At 43.2% G+C, this 17,400-nt stretch overlaps 1 protein-coding gene across 1 annotated transcript in view; it reads left to right on the top strand.

Moving 5' to 3' along the window:
- LOC129071112 (vascular endothelial growth factor receptor kdr-like) overlaps positions 1-17,400 on the top strand; it is a 168,307-nt gene continuing 150,907 nt past the window's right edge. Inside the window, exon 1 of the mRNA XM_054574237.1 lies at positions 1-162. Within this exon, the coding sequence (XP_054430212.1) occupies positions 84-162 (79 nt within the window). The 5' untranslated portion in view covers positions 1-83. The remainder of the gene's footprint in view (positions 163-17,400) is intronic.

The following is a 17,400-nucleotide window of genomic DNA, read 5'->3' as shown; positions in this document are numbered from 1 at the left end:
CCACTCCCTGCCTTTTTCATCGGACCGAGGAGCCAGAGGACTCAGAAGGAAGCGAGAGTGCGCACTGCACTCTGTGCCCCACGATGTTTGCACCCCGCCATGGCCATGGTGCCCTGGCCGTCTTGGCTTGCCGCTTCCTGATCATCCTGCTCGGGACTCCAGGTAAGCGATGGGGCGCCTCACAGCTGACAGGGTGTTGCGCGCGGTCCTGGTGCTCCAACCTGGCAGCTCACCCGGGAGGAGTCAGGTCTGGGGTGCCCCAAGCAGAATAAGACATCTTCACTGGCCTGTGGCCTGCGGAGCGGACCTCGGAGCCCAGACCCGCAGCCAGCTATGGCTGAAAGCTGCCGTCGTCAGCGATGGGCCAGCGAGGAGAAGCAGGCCGGGATGCAGGGGACTGAGAGCCCCCAGGGAGAGGGTGGCCAAGCCTGTGACAAGGAATATTTGCGTGTAATGGTTGGTAGTTGTTAGCTGACTTTCCGAACAGACGACACACTCCACACTCGCTGCAAAAGATCTAGAAAATTCCCCCCGAGAGTGATAACCTTTATTTCTTCTAGGCCAGGGAGCACTGCCTTTCCCCTCTGTTGTACAGCCACAACTCCCGCGGGTGGGCACTGACCTCTCTGCAAAGCCGCTACGCGCGGTGCAAACTGTATCCCTAAGATTTAGTCCATACATTTTGAGGAACTGGGCAATTAAAGGGAAAAGACAAGTTTGTAGTGTTTTCCTGACTTTGGAGGGTCCTACAAGAAAAGGAAGGGACAAAGGATTAAATTTGGTTTCTTTTTTACATGTAGTTTTTCGAATGTGTTGTCGTTTATAATTGTTGAAGATATATGTCTGTCTCCAGTGTGGTAAAAAAGATGTTATTTATTTGTTTTTAGAGAGAGGGGAGGGAGAAAGAGAGGGAGAGAAACATCGATGTGAGAGAGACATCAATGGATTGCCTCTCGCAGGCGCCCTGACTGGGTACTGAACCCGCAACCCAGGCATACCCCCTCACTGGACACTCTTTGACCCTTCCCTTTGCAGAACGTCACCCAACCAGCTGAGCCACAACCAGTCAGGGCAGCCCCCAATATTTTTTTTAAGATATATTTTTAAAAACTCAGCAGGACAGCAAAATAAAAAACAAAAACTAAGAAAGGCCCAACTAAACCGAGCAGTCACTCTTTGGGTCAGCCTTAGCACTTTCTTGAAAAAGAAAGGCAGGTGGGGTGACCCTCCAGTAGATGGCGCCTGCTGCTTCGGAGAGCGGTTGTCTTTCCAGCCTGTAAACCCTAGGGTCCTCAACCTTTTGGCAGAGGGTCAAAAACTAGGGACGGGGGTGGGGGAGATCCCTGCTTGCTGGACTGCAAGCAGCAGCTGCCGTTGCCTTTGCTGGAGCCTGGAGGTGGCTTGCTCTGCTACCTTTAGAGCTCTTGAAACTCTAATATATTCAGAAAAGTCTCAGAGCCAGACTTTTCACCCACGGCCCCCCAGCCAGTTCCCAATGTGGACTCAATGTGGACAAGGCAGTGGGCACTAGGCACAGCTGGAAAATCTTAATGGCTTATGTCGCACTTGCCACCTTCATTGTCCTCCATCACCCAGTTTTCTGTTCTTGGAATTTCAATACCCTTTCTCATCCTTTCCAGGCTTTGTGTTGAATCTAACCTTTACGTCACCGTAAGAATCTGGAGTTGTACTGTATGTTCTTGGTCAAATTATTTAAACTCTTTGGACCTCTAAAAGTCCATTGAGATTATTCATTCCAACATAATCGGAGTGATCATACATCCTGTGTTAGTCATTTAGCAACTCTTTTTTTTTTTCAAGATGCCTGTGGTAGAGCACAAAGAGAAGCAGGTATCCGAACAAGTGGTCTTTGGTCTTGGCCATATCACAAATACACTGGGTTTCCTTCTCTCTCAGCCCCAGTTCTTTCATTGTAATTGAGAGGAACCACACATGTGTTTGGCTTCCAGCTTCCTTGTCAAGGAGAAAGACAATACCAGATCAGAAAAAGTAAACCAAATATTGGTAGGAAGGAGATGACATGTGCAATGGATTACAGATGGCAAATGAGCACCCTACTGCTGGAATTGGGTGTAAGTCTCCCAGCTAGAAGACTAGCTCCCCTGGGCCCTGAGAAAACGTGTGGATGCAAACTATTGATGCTAAATCACCAGAAATAGTCACTAAGTAGTCACAGATGTCACATATCTAGAGATTGCTAGTTGTAGTCCTGTATTTCAAAGAGAAGAAAAAGTATTGCAAAACTTGTGTTCTTGATGTTGCTCTTTGCAAGGGTCTAGAATTAATTATTTACAAGTTTATTTCCTAAGCTTTTAGGACAGGAATCCGTAATCATTAGGCCTGGTGTTCGCTCATTGAAGATAGGACTTGGCAGGATAATGCAGTGTCGTTTTGCAATAGGATTTCTGGAATGGAAAAAACAAGGGGAGAATGCTGGAGAAATGGAATAGGAGGGTCTCCTAAGGAATTGAGGAAAGTCTTCCTGTAACAGAAATATGGAGATTAAACTTAAGGGATTTGTAAATGTTTGGAATGGCCTCGAAAGTGCCGGGTAAAGGGCACTCATAAAATATATTTTTAGAATGGATATGTGTCTGGAGGACAATTTCTGAAGAAGGAAAAACACTAGGCTTTGGCTTCGCTCTCTTCAATAATTTTGCGCTTGTATAGAGGACAGTATTGGTGGCATAATGAGCAAACACTCAAATAAAAACGAGGGATATATAGACAGTTATAGACTTGGGATTCAAAAGGACACTAAGAATTGTAATAAACATAAATGTAAGCTCGTAACTTTGGATGATTCTCCCCCCCAAAACAAGACAAAGGGGAAATAAAACCTTTAAGAAAAGAATTGGGAAGACATGGCTTACAGACAACATATTTGTGAAAAAGACAAAAGATAAGGATTTAAAAAATTTTTTTGATTGTTTATGCTATTACAGTTGGTCCTGCGTTTCTCCCTTTGCCCGCCTCCACCCAACCCCACACCCTGTCCCCTCCCCAGGCCGATCCCCATATTGCTGTCTGTGTCCTTGGGTTATGCACAAATGTTCTTTCAGGTTTGGGGCACCTATATTACGTTGTTCGCATATTGAACTTAGAGGCAAGTACAACACATATTTTGATTATAGATGATCTTAACAGAAATAGTATTTGGACTCAGGAAGACACAGAAGGTTCCACTCTTTTCTTCACTGGTCAGGCTATACTTGGTATATTGCAGCCTGACTTTGGGCCCCAGGTTTTCAGAGGGTCACTCACAGGCTGCAATGTTTTCATAAGAGATTAAATAGGATGGAAAGGGCTCTTGACTTTTTTTTTGTTTGTTTTTAGGTAAGGAACAAAAAATATTAGCGACATTTAGCTAGGAGAAGAAAAGGCTCTTTGAGACTGGGTAGAAAGAGGGGGTAGAATCTGTCTACGGGTGTTTGAAGGTGCATTTACACACCAGAACATTCCTACCATTTCAGCTGCTGCCAATGAAATGGTGTAACTTGGGGGAGAGAGTCTCCGGCCACTGGGAATATTCCAAAAGGAGTAAAAATTACAAAGCATAAAGTTTCCCCCACTTCCCTCCTGTAGTCCTGTGGATATTTGAAGACATCTCACTGCTCTGGGCTAAAGTAGCCCAGGTCCTACCATACTTGCTCACATACCATGGCTATAGATCCCTTCTCTGTGCCACTCATTCTTTTCCTGGAAAGAATGCAGGGGTTAGCGAAAGTCGGTTTGCAGGTTTAATACAAATAAAAATATAATAATTAATAAATAGTAATACAGCAATAAACTGTGTTTCAAGTCCTCACAGCTGTAAACCTACTTTTGTCCACCCCTGTATATTTATGGCTTAATTAAATTAGGGACAAGAGGCTCCAGCTGGGAAAAAAGGAAAAGAAATATCTTTATTATCTGGTGAAATTATCAGTCCACGCTAAAACGATCACCCGAAAACAGATCTTGGATAAGCCACTCTGTGGGGTCGCAAATAGACTTCGTATCTGTTATTCAAGGACTTTGTGATCCCTGGATATAACATTTGTTGCATATACATAGAGTTGAAGTTTATTAAAGATCTAAGGCAGAAGAGACGTTGCTAAGTAAAACTAGCTGAAACCTGATCACAGTGGTTTTATGAGTGTCACGAGCGTATGTTCATGATATAGTCTTTCCTATAAGGCAGCCGGGCAACTGTTGGGCTCGCTGCCTGCTGAGCAGCCCGGCACTAAGGAACAGACAAGAGTCACACAGTAACTGGGCTCTTCACTCAGCTTTTATTGAATGCAGGTTCACTCCAAGTAGAACATCAACATACATTAACATCCTACTCACACTCTAACAGTCTAAGAGGAATATCTCTCTCTCTCTCTCTCTCTCTCTCTCACACACACACACACACACACACACACACACACACACACACACACACAGAACTCAATGGGGAATAACAAACCCGAGTCCCAGAGTCTCAGCCTGCAGGCCCGGCAGACAGCACGGTAGGCAAGGGAGTTGTCGGCGTCTTTCAAGGATCTCCAGAGCCAGGTGGGCAGCAGGGCAGAGGAGGTCCCCAGTCCAGCAGGGCAGAGCCTCTGGAGGGAGGTCAGCGTGGCACGGAGCAGCGCTCTGGTGTGTGGAGTTTGGCTGTCTCCGCAGTGGTCTGGGGCCTGCCTCAGTTGTACCCTGAAAGTGGTGTGCTCCACCCTCCTGGGTCTTTTTGATAAATGTCTTGGCACCCCTGATGCCAAGTGGGAAATTGGCCCAGGAGCCTATGGGTGGTACATGGCTGTTCTACTTGACACCCCTGCTGGCAAGTAGGGAATTTCCCCCGGAGCCTATCTATAGGTCCCACTCTGCAGACACGGCTGTTCTGCAGATATCTTAGGTGTGTCTCCTTGCCAGACGTGTCTGCTCGGACCACGTGTGCAGATATCTTAAGTGTGTCTCCTTGCCAGATGTGTTTAATGTGACTTAGGTAGTTTCCCTCTTGAACTAAAGTGTCATGGCTGACTGACAGCCATCTTGGTTGACATGAGTGATTCCACTTTGTTTTACATACTTTATGCTATCTTGACTGGACCAAGGCCATTTTATTGGTCCTGCTCTCCACAATGAACATAAAATTGTGGTACCTACAAGGGAAGGATACCACCATGCACCCATCTCTCTGTTATTTTAAAAGGCTGATGTGGAAGTTAGCTGTTCCCCCAAGGTAGGTGTTGTCTTCATGGGGGTATCCTGAACCATATGTTTTTTGGTGGTTCAGATGCCGATCTCCAATTGGGAATCTTTTGAAAATCAAGTATTTTCTACCAGTGAACCTAACGGGCTTGTTACCAAAAGGAAAAAAAAAAAAGCAGCTGGAATATTTACAATTAAGCTGAAATTGAGTTCTCGGACTTTTTTCTTTTCACTTAGGGCTGCAAAGGGATAGGACACTTAGTCCCTGAACGGTAGGCGGAGTGGGAGAAGAGGCTTGGTGACTGGTATGGTGAGGCGTTAAGGTTCTTTATGTCTTCCTTGTATTTGGTAGGCCCAGGCTCTCTGTTTTAAAAGCCTTCTGGCAACTTAGTAAAGGTTCCCTCCATTTCTACCAGGTGTCCTGCTGTCCTCCCTCTCTGCCTTTCTGTAAAATGGAGATCCACAGCTGGCCTGATGCACACAGTTCTCAGCATTCCACACAGCTTGGATGCACAGCCAGTTCTCTGGATTAGCCCTAGTGTTTTTATCATGAGGACAGACTGTTGAACTGTGTGCTGCTGGCCTCTAGGGCTTCAGGGATGGGAGCGAGATGGAGGCCAGGTGATTCAGGATTTGCTCTCTCTACTTGCGCTCCTTCAACCCGAGAAGCTCTGCTCTTGCTTATTTTCTATATTGAGTTTAGAAGGGAGGTTAATTTGAAATGATGATCTAACTTCTACAATTAAAAAGAAAAATAAATGGAAGCACACTGGACTAGATGATCTCAAGGGCTTTCCAATGTCCAGGGAATTTGAAATGTTCATGGAGCAGGAAATCTGAAGAAGTTAGCCCTGCCATTCCCTTTTGCAAGTGGATAATCTATTTGAGGGACCTGGGCTCCACCCTTTCGAATAGTAAAGTTCCAGTTGATCAACTTGGTATCTAAAGTGCGACCAGTGTTTCTGCAATCATCTAGGAGTCAAACATTTGTTCTGGAATCCTGAGATCAAATATTTGGATTCCTTGTTCCACCGGTAGAGTCAAATGGCTGCAGATGGTCAGAGCTGCAAGGCTATTCTTAGGGTGACTATACATCCCAGTTTGCCCAAGGGAGCTCAGTGTCACCTGTTGTCACAGACTGTTAATGGTTTCTCAGGTTTGATGATAAATTATATGGTCACCCCAATTTGAAGCCCCCTTGTCCCACCTCCTTGGGTTACAGTTAGGAAGCTGGAGGCCTAGAGAGGAGCAGAGACTTGCCCAAAGTCACGCAACAACTAATTGGCATGTCTGGAAATCTGGCTGAAATTAGATGCCTGATATTTAACATGGTGGCATTGATCTGGTAAAATTAATATTTCCTTTTAATTTGTTTTAAAGAATACCCTGAAAGTCATTCACACCTCTAGTTCTCAATACTGCTCCACGTGTTCCTCAGGCCCAGTCTGAGCTTCTGTGCTTTCCTAGCTGTACTTTTCCAAAGGTCACTTGAACAAAGACATAGGCAAAGAGTTCTCTCTGCCTCTGCTTTCAGGATTTCTCCAATGATTAAACAGGGGAGGGATTTCTCGATGCTGGAGCACGGGTGTGTGCGCCTACCATACTGGTCTCTCTCCAATGGAAACTGCATTTCCTCGCTTCTGTGTGGAGCCCTAGCTCCCTGTTTGGTGAGATGAGCTACTTCATATTAGCCTTTATAAACAATAGACTCTCCTGGCTAGAGGGAAGAGATGTGAAGAGCATTTAAAACCTGATCCTTCCTTTATCTAACTCCTATATTACCTTCTTGCCAGGTAGTTGTCCAGTTTCTGCTTGTACATCACTAGGTGAGGAGATAGATTACTCCATCTTAAGAAAATGCTGACTATTAAAAGATATTCCTTATATTCAGTTGAGACCTTGTTTTTCTGGGGCTACTACTCACTAATCCTAAAATCAAAACCCTACTTTGGATCATGCAGAACATAATTGGCTTCACTTTTCCCATGACATTCCCAGAGACCTGAATACGAAAGTGAGTTAACATTTATTAAGTGTTTACTATATGCCAGGTACTATTGTAAACACTTTACCTTATTTTTTATTATCTTTATTGGAATGACATTGGTTAATAAAATTATACAGATTTCAAGAGTACATTTCTGTGATATATCATATGTCAATTGTACTGTGTGTTTACCACCAAATGTCAAATCTTATTCTGTCACCATATATTTGACCCTCTTTACCCTTTACTATCCTCCACCCCCGTTGCCCTCTGGTAACCACCATACTGTTGTCTATGTCTATGATTTTTTGGTTGTTTGTTTTTCTTGTTTGTTCATTTTTTGCTTTCAGTTTTCCATCCCACATATGAGGGAAATCTTTTGTTTCTTGACTTTTTCTGTCTGACGAATTTCGCTTAGCATGATATACTCAAGGTCTATCCATGTTGTTGCAAATGGCAGTATTTTATCTTTTTAATGGCTAAATAGTATTCCATAGTATATATGTACCACGTCTTCTTTATCTAGTCATCTATTGAGGGACATTTTGTTTCCATGTCTTGGCCAATGTGAATAATGCTGCAGTGAACGTAGGGGCGCATGTGTCTTTGCAAATAAAGGAAAAACTGTATTTTATCAATTCACTTAATCCTCACAACAATTTCTTAGGGAAGTATTATTCTCCTTATCAAGAAACTGAGACACAAAGGAGCAGAGTGACTTGCCCAAGACACACAGCTTGTAAGGGGCAGGCATAGTGTGTACTGAAGCAGCCTAGCTCATGTTCTTGACCATGTTCTAAGTTATGTTCTTAACTACTAAGCAGCACTATTGGAATTGTGTCTCTTGGTCCTCTGCACCACCTTGCAACTCTTCGTCACCTTGCTTTTCTTTTTTTCTAAGAAATTCAGCTTAGGCTGGAAACTCAGTTGGATCCTACCTTCGCTTCTCCCAAGAATTAACCATAAAGCTTTCTGCAGGGGAAGGAGACTTTCAAAGCTGTGGCTGGACCAACATCGCAGTGGATAGAGGAAAGGATCAACAAGAGTAGAAGTTTCTTACCTCTGAGAGGTGAACTTGAGGCCCTTTGTTATTCCCATGGCTCTTGCCAACCTCAGGACAGTCACTGGCCATAGACAGATCCAAATTTGGCCCCAGCCTGTCTGGCACCTCTGGATGGGAAGGAAATCCATGCATGTTAAGTCTATTTTGAGAACCTACCCACTTTAGCTTTGCTTCTCCAGATAGGTTTCCTTAGATCTTCCTGTGTTCTTTCATAACTGTGGGAAAGACACTCTCAAGGAAGTAAATGAGGATGTTTGCCCATGATCAGAGATTGTTTAGGAAAAAGGGTCAAGGTGGTTTGACCCTTGTACTCTCTGACCAATTTTATCTTCCTCTCTCTTCCTGTCTCATAATCCCCTCCAGTGCTTCTTAGTTTCCTTCTGTTTCCACTCTTTTCCTGCAAAATCTTTCAGACCCCCTTCATCCAGGCTGCATTCATGGTACAAAGAGTAGTGTTTTGGGACTCCGATAACCTGATTCTGTGCCCAGCTTTGCCTTGTACTCACTGTGTGGTGTTGTCCTCTTTGAGCCTCAGTCTCATCGTCTTTCAAGTGGGAGAATTGGATTAGAGACAATCTTTGAAGCGTTCTGCTGCTTTGAAGCATTGAGTTCCCCTCTATTCTACTCTTCCTCCTCTGTATCTTTTAGTGTCCACTCGTTCCCCTTCTCTTTCCGTCCCTTGAATTTCCAGTGCTGGAATAAGAAAGCACCATCCATTTTGGGGTCAGAATTGAGGATTTACCCAGTGTTCATGAGTGGAGACAATTTCAAACAGACACAGAAAGACTTGCGATAGTTTATTTTATCAGGAGATAAAAATCACTTATTGGCATCAGATTATAAGAATGCAAAATGGTAGAAACTAGAAGTGGTAGTATTATATGAGTAGATGTCAGATTTGTAAGCAGGCCTTAAAAATGAAAAATTTTTCACAAAAATGGTAGAGACTTTTATTAGAAATTGATTTCACAATATGTGGAATTCTTTTCATATGTCATGTTAGGGATGAGGTAGGCGGTATATTTCTTTCTAACTTTCCTAAATAATAGAAATATAATGATGAAATGGCTGAAAATGGAAGATCATGATGTGATGAATTTGTTTAGGTCAACTTTATACTCCAAAAGTGCAAGTTCGCCACGGGATCAGAGGAGTTTAGATATTTGCTTCCTTAGGTTACAAGATAGAACAGTTGGCAATCAAAGCTTCACCTTTTTTGGCTTTTTAAACTCAATTTTATCTGAGGTAATTGTAAATGTATAGCCTGATAAGTTTGGACAGATGTGTGCACTCAAATAGCCACCAGCGCCATAATCAAGATATAAATGGCTTTCATCATCCCAGAAAGTTTCTCTGTGGCCTTTTATAGTCAGTTTCCTCTTTCACCCCCAGCCCACTGATCTGTGCTCTGTCTTTACAGCATAGTTTTGCCTATTCTAGAATTTCATGCAAATGGAATCATACTGTATGTATTCTTTTGTGTCTGGCTTCTTTGGCTGAGGAGTTTTCTTTGTTGTTTTTTTTAACATGCTTGTTTTTATTATTGTGGTCAAGAACATATAGTAAAATTTATCATCGTAACCATTTTTAAGTGCGTAGTACGTTAGTGTTAATTATATGTACCTTGTTGTGCAACAAATCTCTAGAATGTGTTCCTCTTGCAAAACTGAAACAACTATTTCTTTCCCCTACCTGCCCCTAGTAGCCACATTCTACTTGGTATTTCTATGAATGTGACTACGTGGGATACCTTATATTAAGTGGAATGATTCAATATTTGTCTTTCTGTGATTGGCTTATTTTAATTAGCATAATCTCCTCAAGGTTCATCCATGTTGTAGAGTATGACCGAATTTTTTCTACTTCTTATTATTTCTCATGAATATGATCACTTTATTAATTAAAATCATTTAAAAAGGGGCCCCATAAGTTTAAGAAAACCAGCTTGAAAGTTGCATTGTAAATTCTCCAGATTTTTTCTGTGTTTCCTATTCTCTAGAATGCTAAAATAACAACACATAAGACTTAAAAATAAGACTTGTTTGTTAATCTACTTGCAAAACATGACCTGACCTTGTCCTTTTTAACTTTACTTTCATTGATGACACTATTACCGATGTCCCCATATGCGCCCCATTTGCCCACCTCTCCCCCAGCCCCCAGCCCCCCTTCCCTGTGGCCATCAAAACACTGTTGTTTGTGTCTATGGGTTACACGTGCATGTCCCTTGACTAATCCCTTCCCCTTCTTTCATCTAGTCTTCCCTCTTCCTTACCCTCTGACAGCTGACTAAATTTGTAAAAATTGAAGTATAATTGACCTACAATATCTTATTTGTTTTCAGGTGTACAATGACTTGATATATGTATATATTATGAAACGATTATGACAGTAATTCTAGTTGTCATCGATCATCATATGAAGTTATTACAATATTATTGAATATGTTCCTACGCTGTACATTATATCCTCATGACTGATTTATTTTATAACTGGAACTTTATACCTCTTAACCTCCTTTATTTCATCCACCCAACCCCTCCCCTTCTGGTAACCACTAGTTTGTTTCTTGTATCTATAAATATGTTTCTGTTTTGTTTGTTTGTAACTTTTTTATGATTTCACATTTAAGTGAAGTAATATGGTATTTTCAGAGAAACATAGGTTCTTTTTTTTAATTGTATTTTTTCCATTACCATTTATCTCCCTTATACCCCTTTCCCCACTCACAATCACTATGCTGTTGTCCATGTCCATGAGTCCTTTTTATTTTTTGCTCAATCCCTCCATCCTCTAACCAACCGCCATAGCTGCCAGCCTGCTCCCTATCTTTGACTCTGTCTCATTTTTGCTTGTTAGTTCAGTTCATTAGATTCCACATATGAGTGAAATCATATGGTATTTGTCTTTCTCTGACTGGCTTACTTCACTTAGCATAATGTTCTCCAGGTCCATCCATACTGTTGCAAAGGGTAAAATTTTCTTCCTTTTTATGACGGAATATTATTCCATTGTATAAATATCCCATAGTTGTTTTAACCACTCATCTACTGATAGGCACTTGGGCTGCTTCCATATCGTGGCTATTGTAAATAACACTGCAATGACCATAGCGGGGCTTATGTTCTTTTGAATTACTGTTTTGGGTTTCTGGGTATATTCCCAGAAATGGGATTGCTGCATCAAAAGGCAATCCATTTTTTATTTTTTGAGGCATCTCTGAACTGCTTTCCATAGTGGCTATACCAATGCGCATTCCCAGCAACAGTGCACTAGGGTTCTCTTTCTCCACATCCTGGCCAGCACTTGTGTGTTGATCTGTTTATGATGGCCATGCTGAAAGGTGTGAGATGGTATCTCATTGCGGTTTTAATTTGCATCTCTCTGATGGCTAGTGATGCTGAGCGTCCTTTCCTATGCCTATGGGCCCTCTGTATGCCTTGTTTGGAGAAGTGTCTGTTCAGGTCCTTTATGTATTTTTTAATTGGATTGTTTTTGGGGGGTTGAGTTTTATAAGTTCTCTATAAATTTTGGATATTAGCCCCTTATCAGATATATCAGTGACTATGTTCTCCCATTCCGTGGGCTGTCTTTTAATTTTGTTGATGTTTTTCTTTCCTCTGCAAAAAAGGTTATTGATCAATACTGCTAATCGAATGATTAAAATCGCTCAGGTCTTTGGTTGTACAGCTGGGGAAATCTGTGTCAGAGTGTGGAGGCAACTTGTTCAATGACAGTTACAGCCACAGCTGGGACTGGAAGGATGTCCATGCCCTGACTTCTAGTTCTTGACACTGTCTGAAGCTGAATGTGTAATTCAGTAACTAAATTACTATCTTTTATTTAAAAATTCTGTACCTATAAGTCGGGGTACATTGTTTAATTTTCACAAGATTTTGGTGACAGAAGAACTGTCATGGGAGCACAGCAAGGCCTAGAGAGAAGGATGGTCTCCATGCCAGAGCCCCTTCTGCAAGGGTAGGGGACACACCCTCCTTTTCAGAGGTGGTAATGGAGGAGGTGGCGTTTCAGGTCTCGTGCTCACTATTCAGAACTTTCATTATAACTTCATGCGCTGCATACTGTCATGTCATCTATGTCCCATTAGGCTGATGGCCTGAGAACCAGGCTCTAAAGCCACCCAATCTTTGGGAGACAGGGTAGTGAGAAGCTGGGAAAATTCCTTGGCAAGTGGAATAGGGAAATAGAGGCAGAGAGGAGAGCACAATGGCCGAGCAATTTGCAGCCAGGTGCGGATGGTCACCAGGGTGGAAGGCCCCGGGTGCCTGGCAGGGGGCAAAACTGGGAAAACAAGGACCTCACCCCCAGGGCAACCTCCCCTCCCCTGGCTTCTCCTCCCTGGAGATAACATCTAGGCCTCAGTTGCTGCCAAACACAAAACCAGGTAAGCCAGCACCAACTGCAAAAACTAAAGACTCCCACCCCCCTACTGACCAATCACTAAAGACCATGACCCTGAAAGGGCGCACCTGGAGAACTGGTGCATATTCTACTGAAACCCTCCGGGGAGACCTCCCCTGAGACTCCCACCTGCAAAAAGAGATAAGAGCCCCAAGACAAAGGACCCCGAGCAGGCTTGCTCTCCCCCTGGGGGGCAGCCAGCGCCATTTCCTTTCCTTTCTTCTCCCCCCAGCCCCCACTCCTTTCTTCACAGACTTGCATCTCCTAAACTCTAAGGTATTGTGCCCCTGGCAGCTAGTCCCAGGCTCACCCCCTGAACCTGCCCCCAAGCCCCCCGCCCCCTCTGACTTCCCAGTGAGCTACTGCAGCCCAGCCTCAGCTCTCCTGCTGCTGCTTCTCTGCAAAGCCCTGCCTGGTCTCACTGCCCCCAGCTTTAACCAACGTACCTTCACAGTCGCCTGGACTCCTGTTGGGAAACCTTTTCTACAGGAGACAAGCTTCGGCTCAGCACAGCTGGCCCTCGGCAGACCCGCTCAGGGCCAGGCCCCTGTCCGGTAACATTTGGAGAAATGAGAAGAGCCTGTATGAGGTTTGATTCTTTTTCTCCCTTGCCTTTGCGCAACCACATTTGATAAGATGGAATACCTACAATAAATACTGCCATTAGTAGACCACATCATGCCTGGGCATCAAGCCTGGGGCTAAAAAAGGCATGTTTACATCAATTAGTCTGACCACAGAAAGCCATGGGAGAGCCATTAAGTTGCTTTGTCACTGTCAATGCCAGCTCAGGACATGTGCTCTCCACTGCCACTAGTCTCCGGAAACTGTTAGCATTTCCTCTTGTGGAGAGCAGTCTGACCCAGTGATAACAACACGGCAGAAAGGAGCAACATGTTTTAAATTAGAATGGTACACAGAAGGAAAATGTTCCCAATTGTTCAAGACTGGAGGTACAAAGAAGACAAAAACCAAATTTGACTTGTGTTGTCTGCTTCTTCTGCTATTAAACCCAGAGGTTTTAGTTCAATGTAAACAGCGGTATGTTCTGAATGTTGAAGTGTGATTCAAATAAATGGTGAGTCAAAAGCTGAGGGAGAGAACCAACGTCTCTTTTAAAAAAAAAAAAGCATCCAGATAGCTCTTTACGAAAGCCATTTTCATTGTTTTCTTCCATATCCTGCTTTACCATCAGTATTAGAATTATTTTAAAATTCTCTCTCTACTATGAGTCCCTGGAGACGAAGAAAAGCAGATGACTCATTTTCACACAATAGCCCTAGCTTTTCAGTTGCAAGTGTCTGGGGGTTTTGTTGTTGATCTGGCCATTCCTGACAATCTTAGAGATCGTCAAGAAAACAGTCTAAGTGCTCTTTTAACCATCAGGCCTTATTTTGAATTTCAAAGCCGATCCTTTAGTTCTTTTGGTTTCAGGGATGGGATGGGAAGCTGTGGAAAGGTGGAGAGACTGTGGGCCTGCGCAGTGGTAAATGGGAGGATGTGGGAAGGGGGGAGTGTGGGTAAGGGGACCGCCCTTTTTCTGGAACCAGGGCAAACAACTTCAGTTTCAGCTCCTGTCCGTGCAGCTTAGCAGGTTTCTGGAATCAGAAATCAGTACACAGGAGAGCTTTTATAATGTTTAATGATTATGTAGAGTCCTGGAAGCCCAGAGTCCAATTCACATGAGGTTGTTAATTATAGCACTTACCATAATCACTGAATTCTGAACCGTTTTAGGCTTTGATATTTTGTGAAGGGAAGTTGGCGGGGCACAGGCAAACAAAGCTTTTTACATTTTTCTTTCTCTCTAGAACTTCACAACTGCTATAGACAAAGAGCTTTTTCTCCAGTTTTGTGGGGTGTATAAAGGCAATTTTCTTCCTTCAACCACCACGGCTTTGTAATTGGGTATGCAGGCAAAGTTCTGGGACCAGCAAGGTGTCATGCAAAGAACAATGGCCTAGGAGTTAGTACACTGGTTTCCAGGCCTGACCCGTGTGCCTCATTCACTTTTGACTCACAGCGCAGACAGAGGAGGTGACTAGATTGACAATCTAGTATTAAGGTGGGACACTTGGTTGTTTCCAAGCTGGGACAGTCTGTGGTTTTTCATTCTAAGAACTGAGATGCATTACACTGAGGGTTCTCTTTGCTTTGTAGTCCATCCTCCTTGTAATTCTGGCAGGTGTTACTTGTCTTGCTCCTGGAAGACAGCACCGCCTGAGTCCTCAAAACTGTTATTGAAGGATAGCATACATGCAGAAAAGTGTACACACAGAGCATAAGGGAACACTTTGAGAAATTTTAAAAATTGAATGCACCTAGATAATCAGCATCCAAACCAAGGAACAGAACATTAATGCACCCTGGAAATGGCTCTTCTACCCTCCTCCACACAACCTTCCCAAATGTGATTATTATCCTGTCTTCTAACAGCATAGGTTAATTTTGCTGAGTTTTCTGCTTTATATAAATTGAATTATAACCAGTACGTATTCTTCAGTGTTTTTCTTCTTAAAGAGTCATCCAAATTGTTATGGGTAGCCACAGACCATTCCTCGTTATTGTTGTATAAGATTTCATTGTACAAATACACCACAATCTAAAATGCATCTATTTTTGCAACCTATTAATTTAGGCAACAACTTTTTGCTTCATAACTTTAGAGGTTCCAAAATCTCAATCACATGCTAAGCATAAAAAAATCACTCCATTAAAAAAAAACAAAACAAAACCAGAAATAAGATTGATTTTCACTGAAGTCTTTGAATCTGTTGATGTTGCTTTGGCATTTGCACACAAAATCTTCATCCTCCGCCAAATCCAAGTTCTAAACATGAAGCTTTGGCTGTGTAAGCATCCCAATTTGAGAACCATAAACCTGGAAGATTTGTTTCTTGACTTCAGAGATGGTGAAATGGAGAGAACAAGCTCAAGTTATTTGTCAGTCAGCAATACTCAAAGGTACCTGCCTGGTTCAGGGTTTGTTCACCCCCAGCCCACTCCTCTGTTTTATCTTAGCCCGGGGAGAAGGATGAGCCTGGCAGATGGTCTGAGGCCAAAGAATTTATGTCTTTGTTGATGCACACTTACTTTATTTGCTGTTTCTACTTTTCTGTAGGCAGAAAAAAAAAGAGAGAGATAACAATTACCAATTGTTTAACCCTTCATTATTTACAAAGCACCCGCCATAACAATTCTCGGAGGAGTGTGATTACACTGTGCCCCCCGTTTGACATGAGGAGATCGAAGACTCGAGAGGTTCAGTGCTTTGCTTGCCCAGGATGGCAGAGCTGAGAGGTGCCAGTATCCGGGCTTAAGGGATGAATATACGCAAATACAGGGCTCAGGTGGTAAAAGAAGATCGCATCTGCCTCTGAAACTTCATGAGGATATACAGTGATTGCTCAAACTAATTCAAGGTGCAATGCAAATCACGTTTACAATGGCTCCTGTTCTTGCCTTCTCCACTACTCTATGACATTCATATTAAGCACATGGAATCACTGCTCTCATCATGCCACTTTGTATCAAGAGCAACAAACGATTCCTCATTGCCTTCACGACCAAGTCCAAACTCCTTGGCACTTGTTTGCTCAGACCCTCTCATGAGCTGAAATCTTACCCCAACTTCAGCTCCCCAACACGTAAGGAATCATGTAGGGGAGAGCCTCCTCAGGGTGCCACCTTTGTTCTGTGTTAATTACCCATCTGGCTTTTCCCATTGCAGGCTTCCTTCCTGCCCTGGGAAAAGGTGGGACACAGTGACTTCTGAAACCTTGACTTTGGTGAGGCTGTCAGCTTGGCTTTATCCACATGACCTTAGGCAAGTTATTCAGCTACGCTGGTCTTCAATTTCTTGAGTTTTTACAGAGGAAAAACAATTCTAGCATGCTGTGACAATAGTCCATTCTTCCTTCAAAATGCCTTTTAGTGCCAAGACAGGGTAGACGCAGGGGACTGGAACATGAAAAAATTTTGACCTAGTGGGCTTCCCTCCAGAATCACAGCAGGCAGCGCATGAAATATTTTGATTTACTTAGAAAATCACTGGTAGCCTTTGTTGTTATTATTGACTTTAGGGGTGTGATGGTATAGGAGTGAAAAGGCTGGTTGTGTTTGGATTGGCTATTGTTCTGTATTAAATGGTAGGAAAAGAAGGAGAAACCCAGTCTGCCGTCATGGCCAGTGGAGCCTATTCTTTGTCACCACAGAGAAGGAAATGATGTTCTGGCTAAGCTGCTTCCATTATGTCTGATAATAACACCTACAAAATAGGATTTCAGCCACCAGACACTTTGCTCAGCTGGGCCCTTGTTGTGCCAAGCCTGAGCAGAAGTGTTGTACTCTAAAGTAACTCTTACAGGAGAAAGTCTGCTGGCCTGATCTATTAATATTAGCAACCCTTGGGCACCAGGGAAACTATTCCAGCAGGTGCCGAAAGAGCTGGTTGCTGTCTGGCAGGAGGTCAACACTTGATACTCAGGGAATTGCAAAATAACAGGATGTCAGGGCTTGGAGGGACTTTAAGGGTCCTGTTAGGAACCCCTATTTTCAATTTCAAAGCAGGAGCTTGATCACAGCTTTCTGAGTCTTGCATTCTTCAGGCTAAAGAACTGGGAGTCCTTTGTCCTTCAGCTATTTCTCCTATGACATGGTTTGCTGTCCATTCAGTATCTGTGGATACACACACACACACACACACACACACACACACACACACACAGGG

The sequence above is a fragment of the Pteronotus mesoamericanus genome, unplaced genomic scaffold, assembly GCF_021234165.1.
Source record: "Pteronotus mesoamericanus isolate MK-2021 breed Mesoamerican mustached bat unplaced genomic scaffold, CSHL_Meso_final contig_256, whole genome shotgun sequence".
NCBI lineage: Eukaryota > Metazoa > Chordata > Mammalia > Chiroptera > Mormoopidae > Pteronotus > Pteronotus mesoamericanus.
This window is presented reverse-complemented; position numbering and strand designations above follow the sequence as displayed.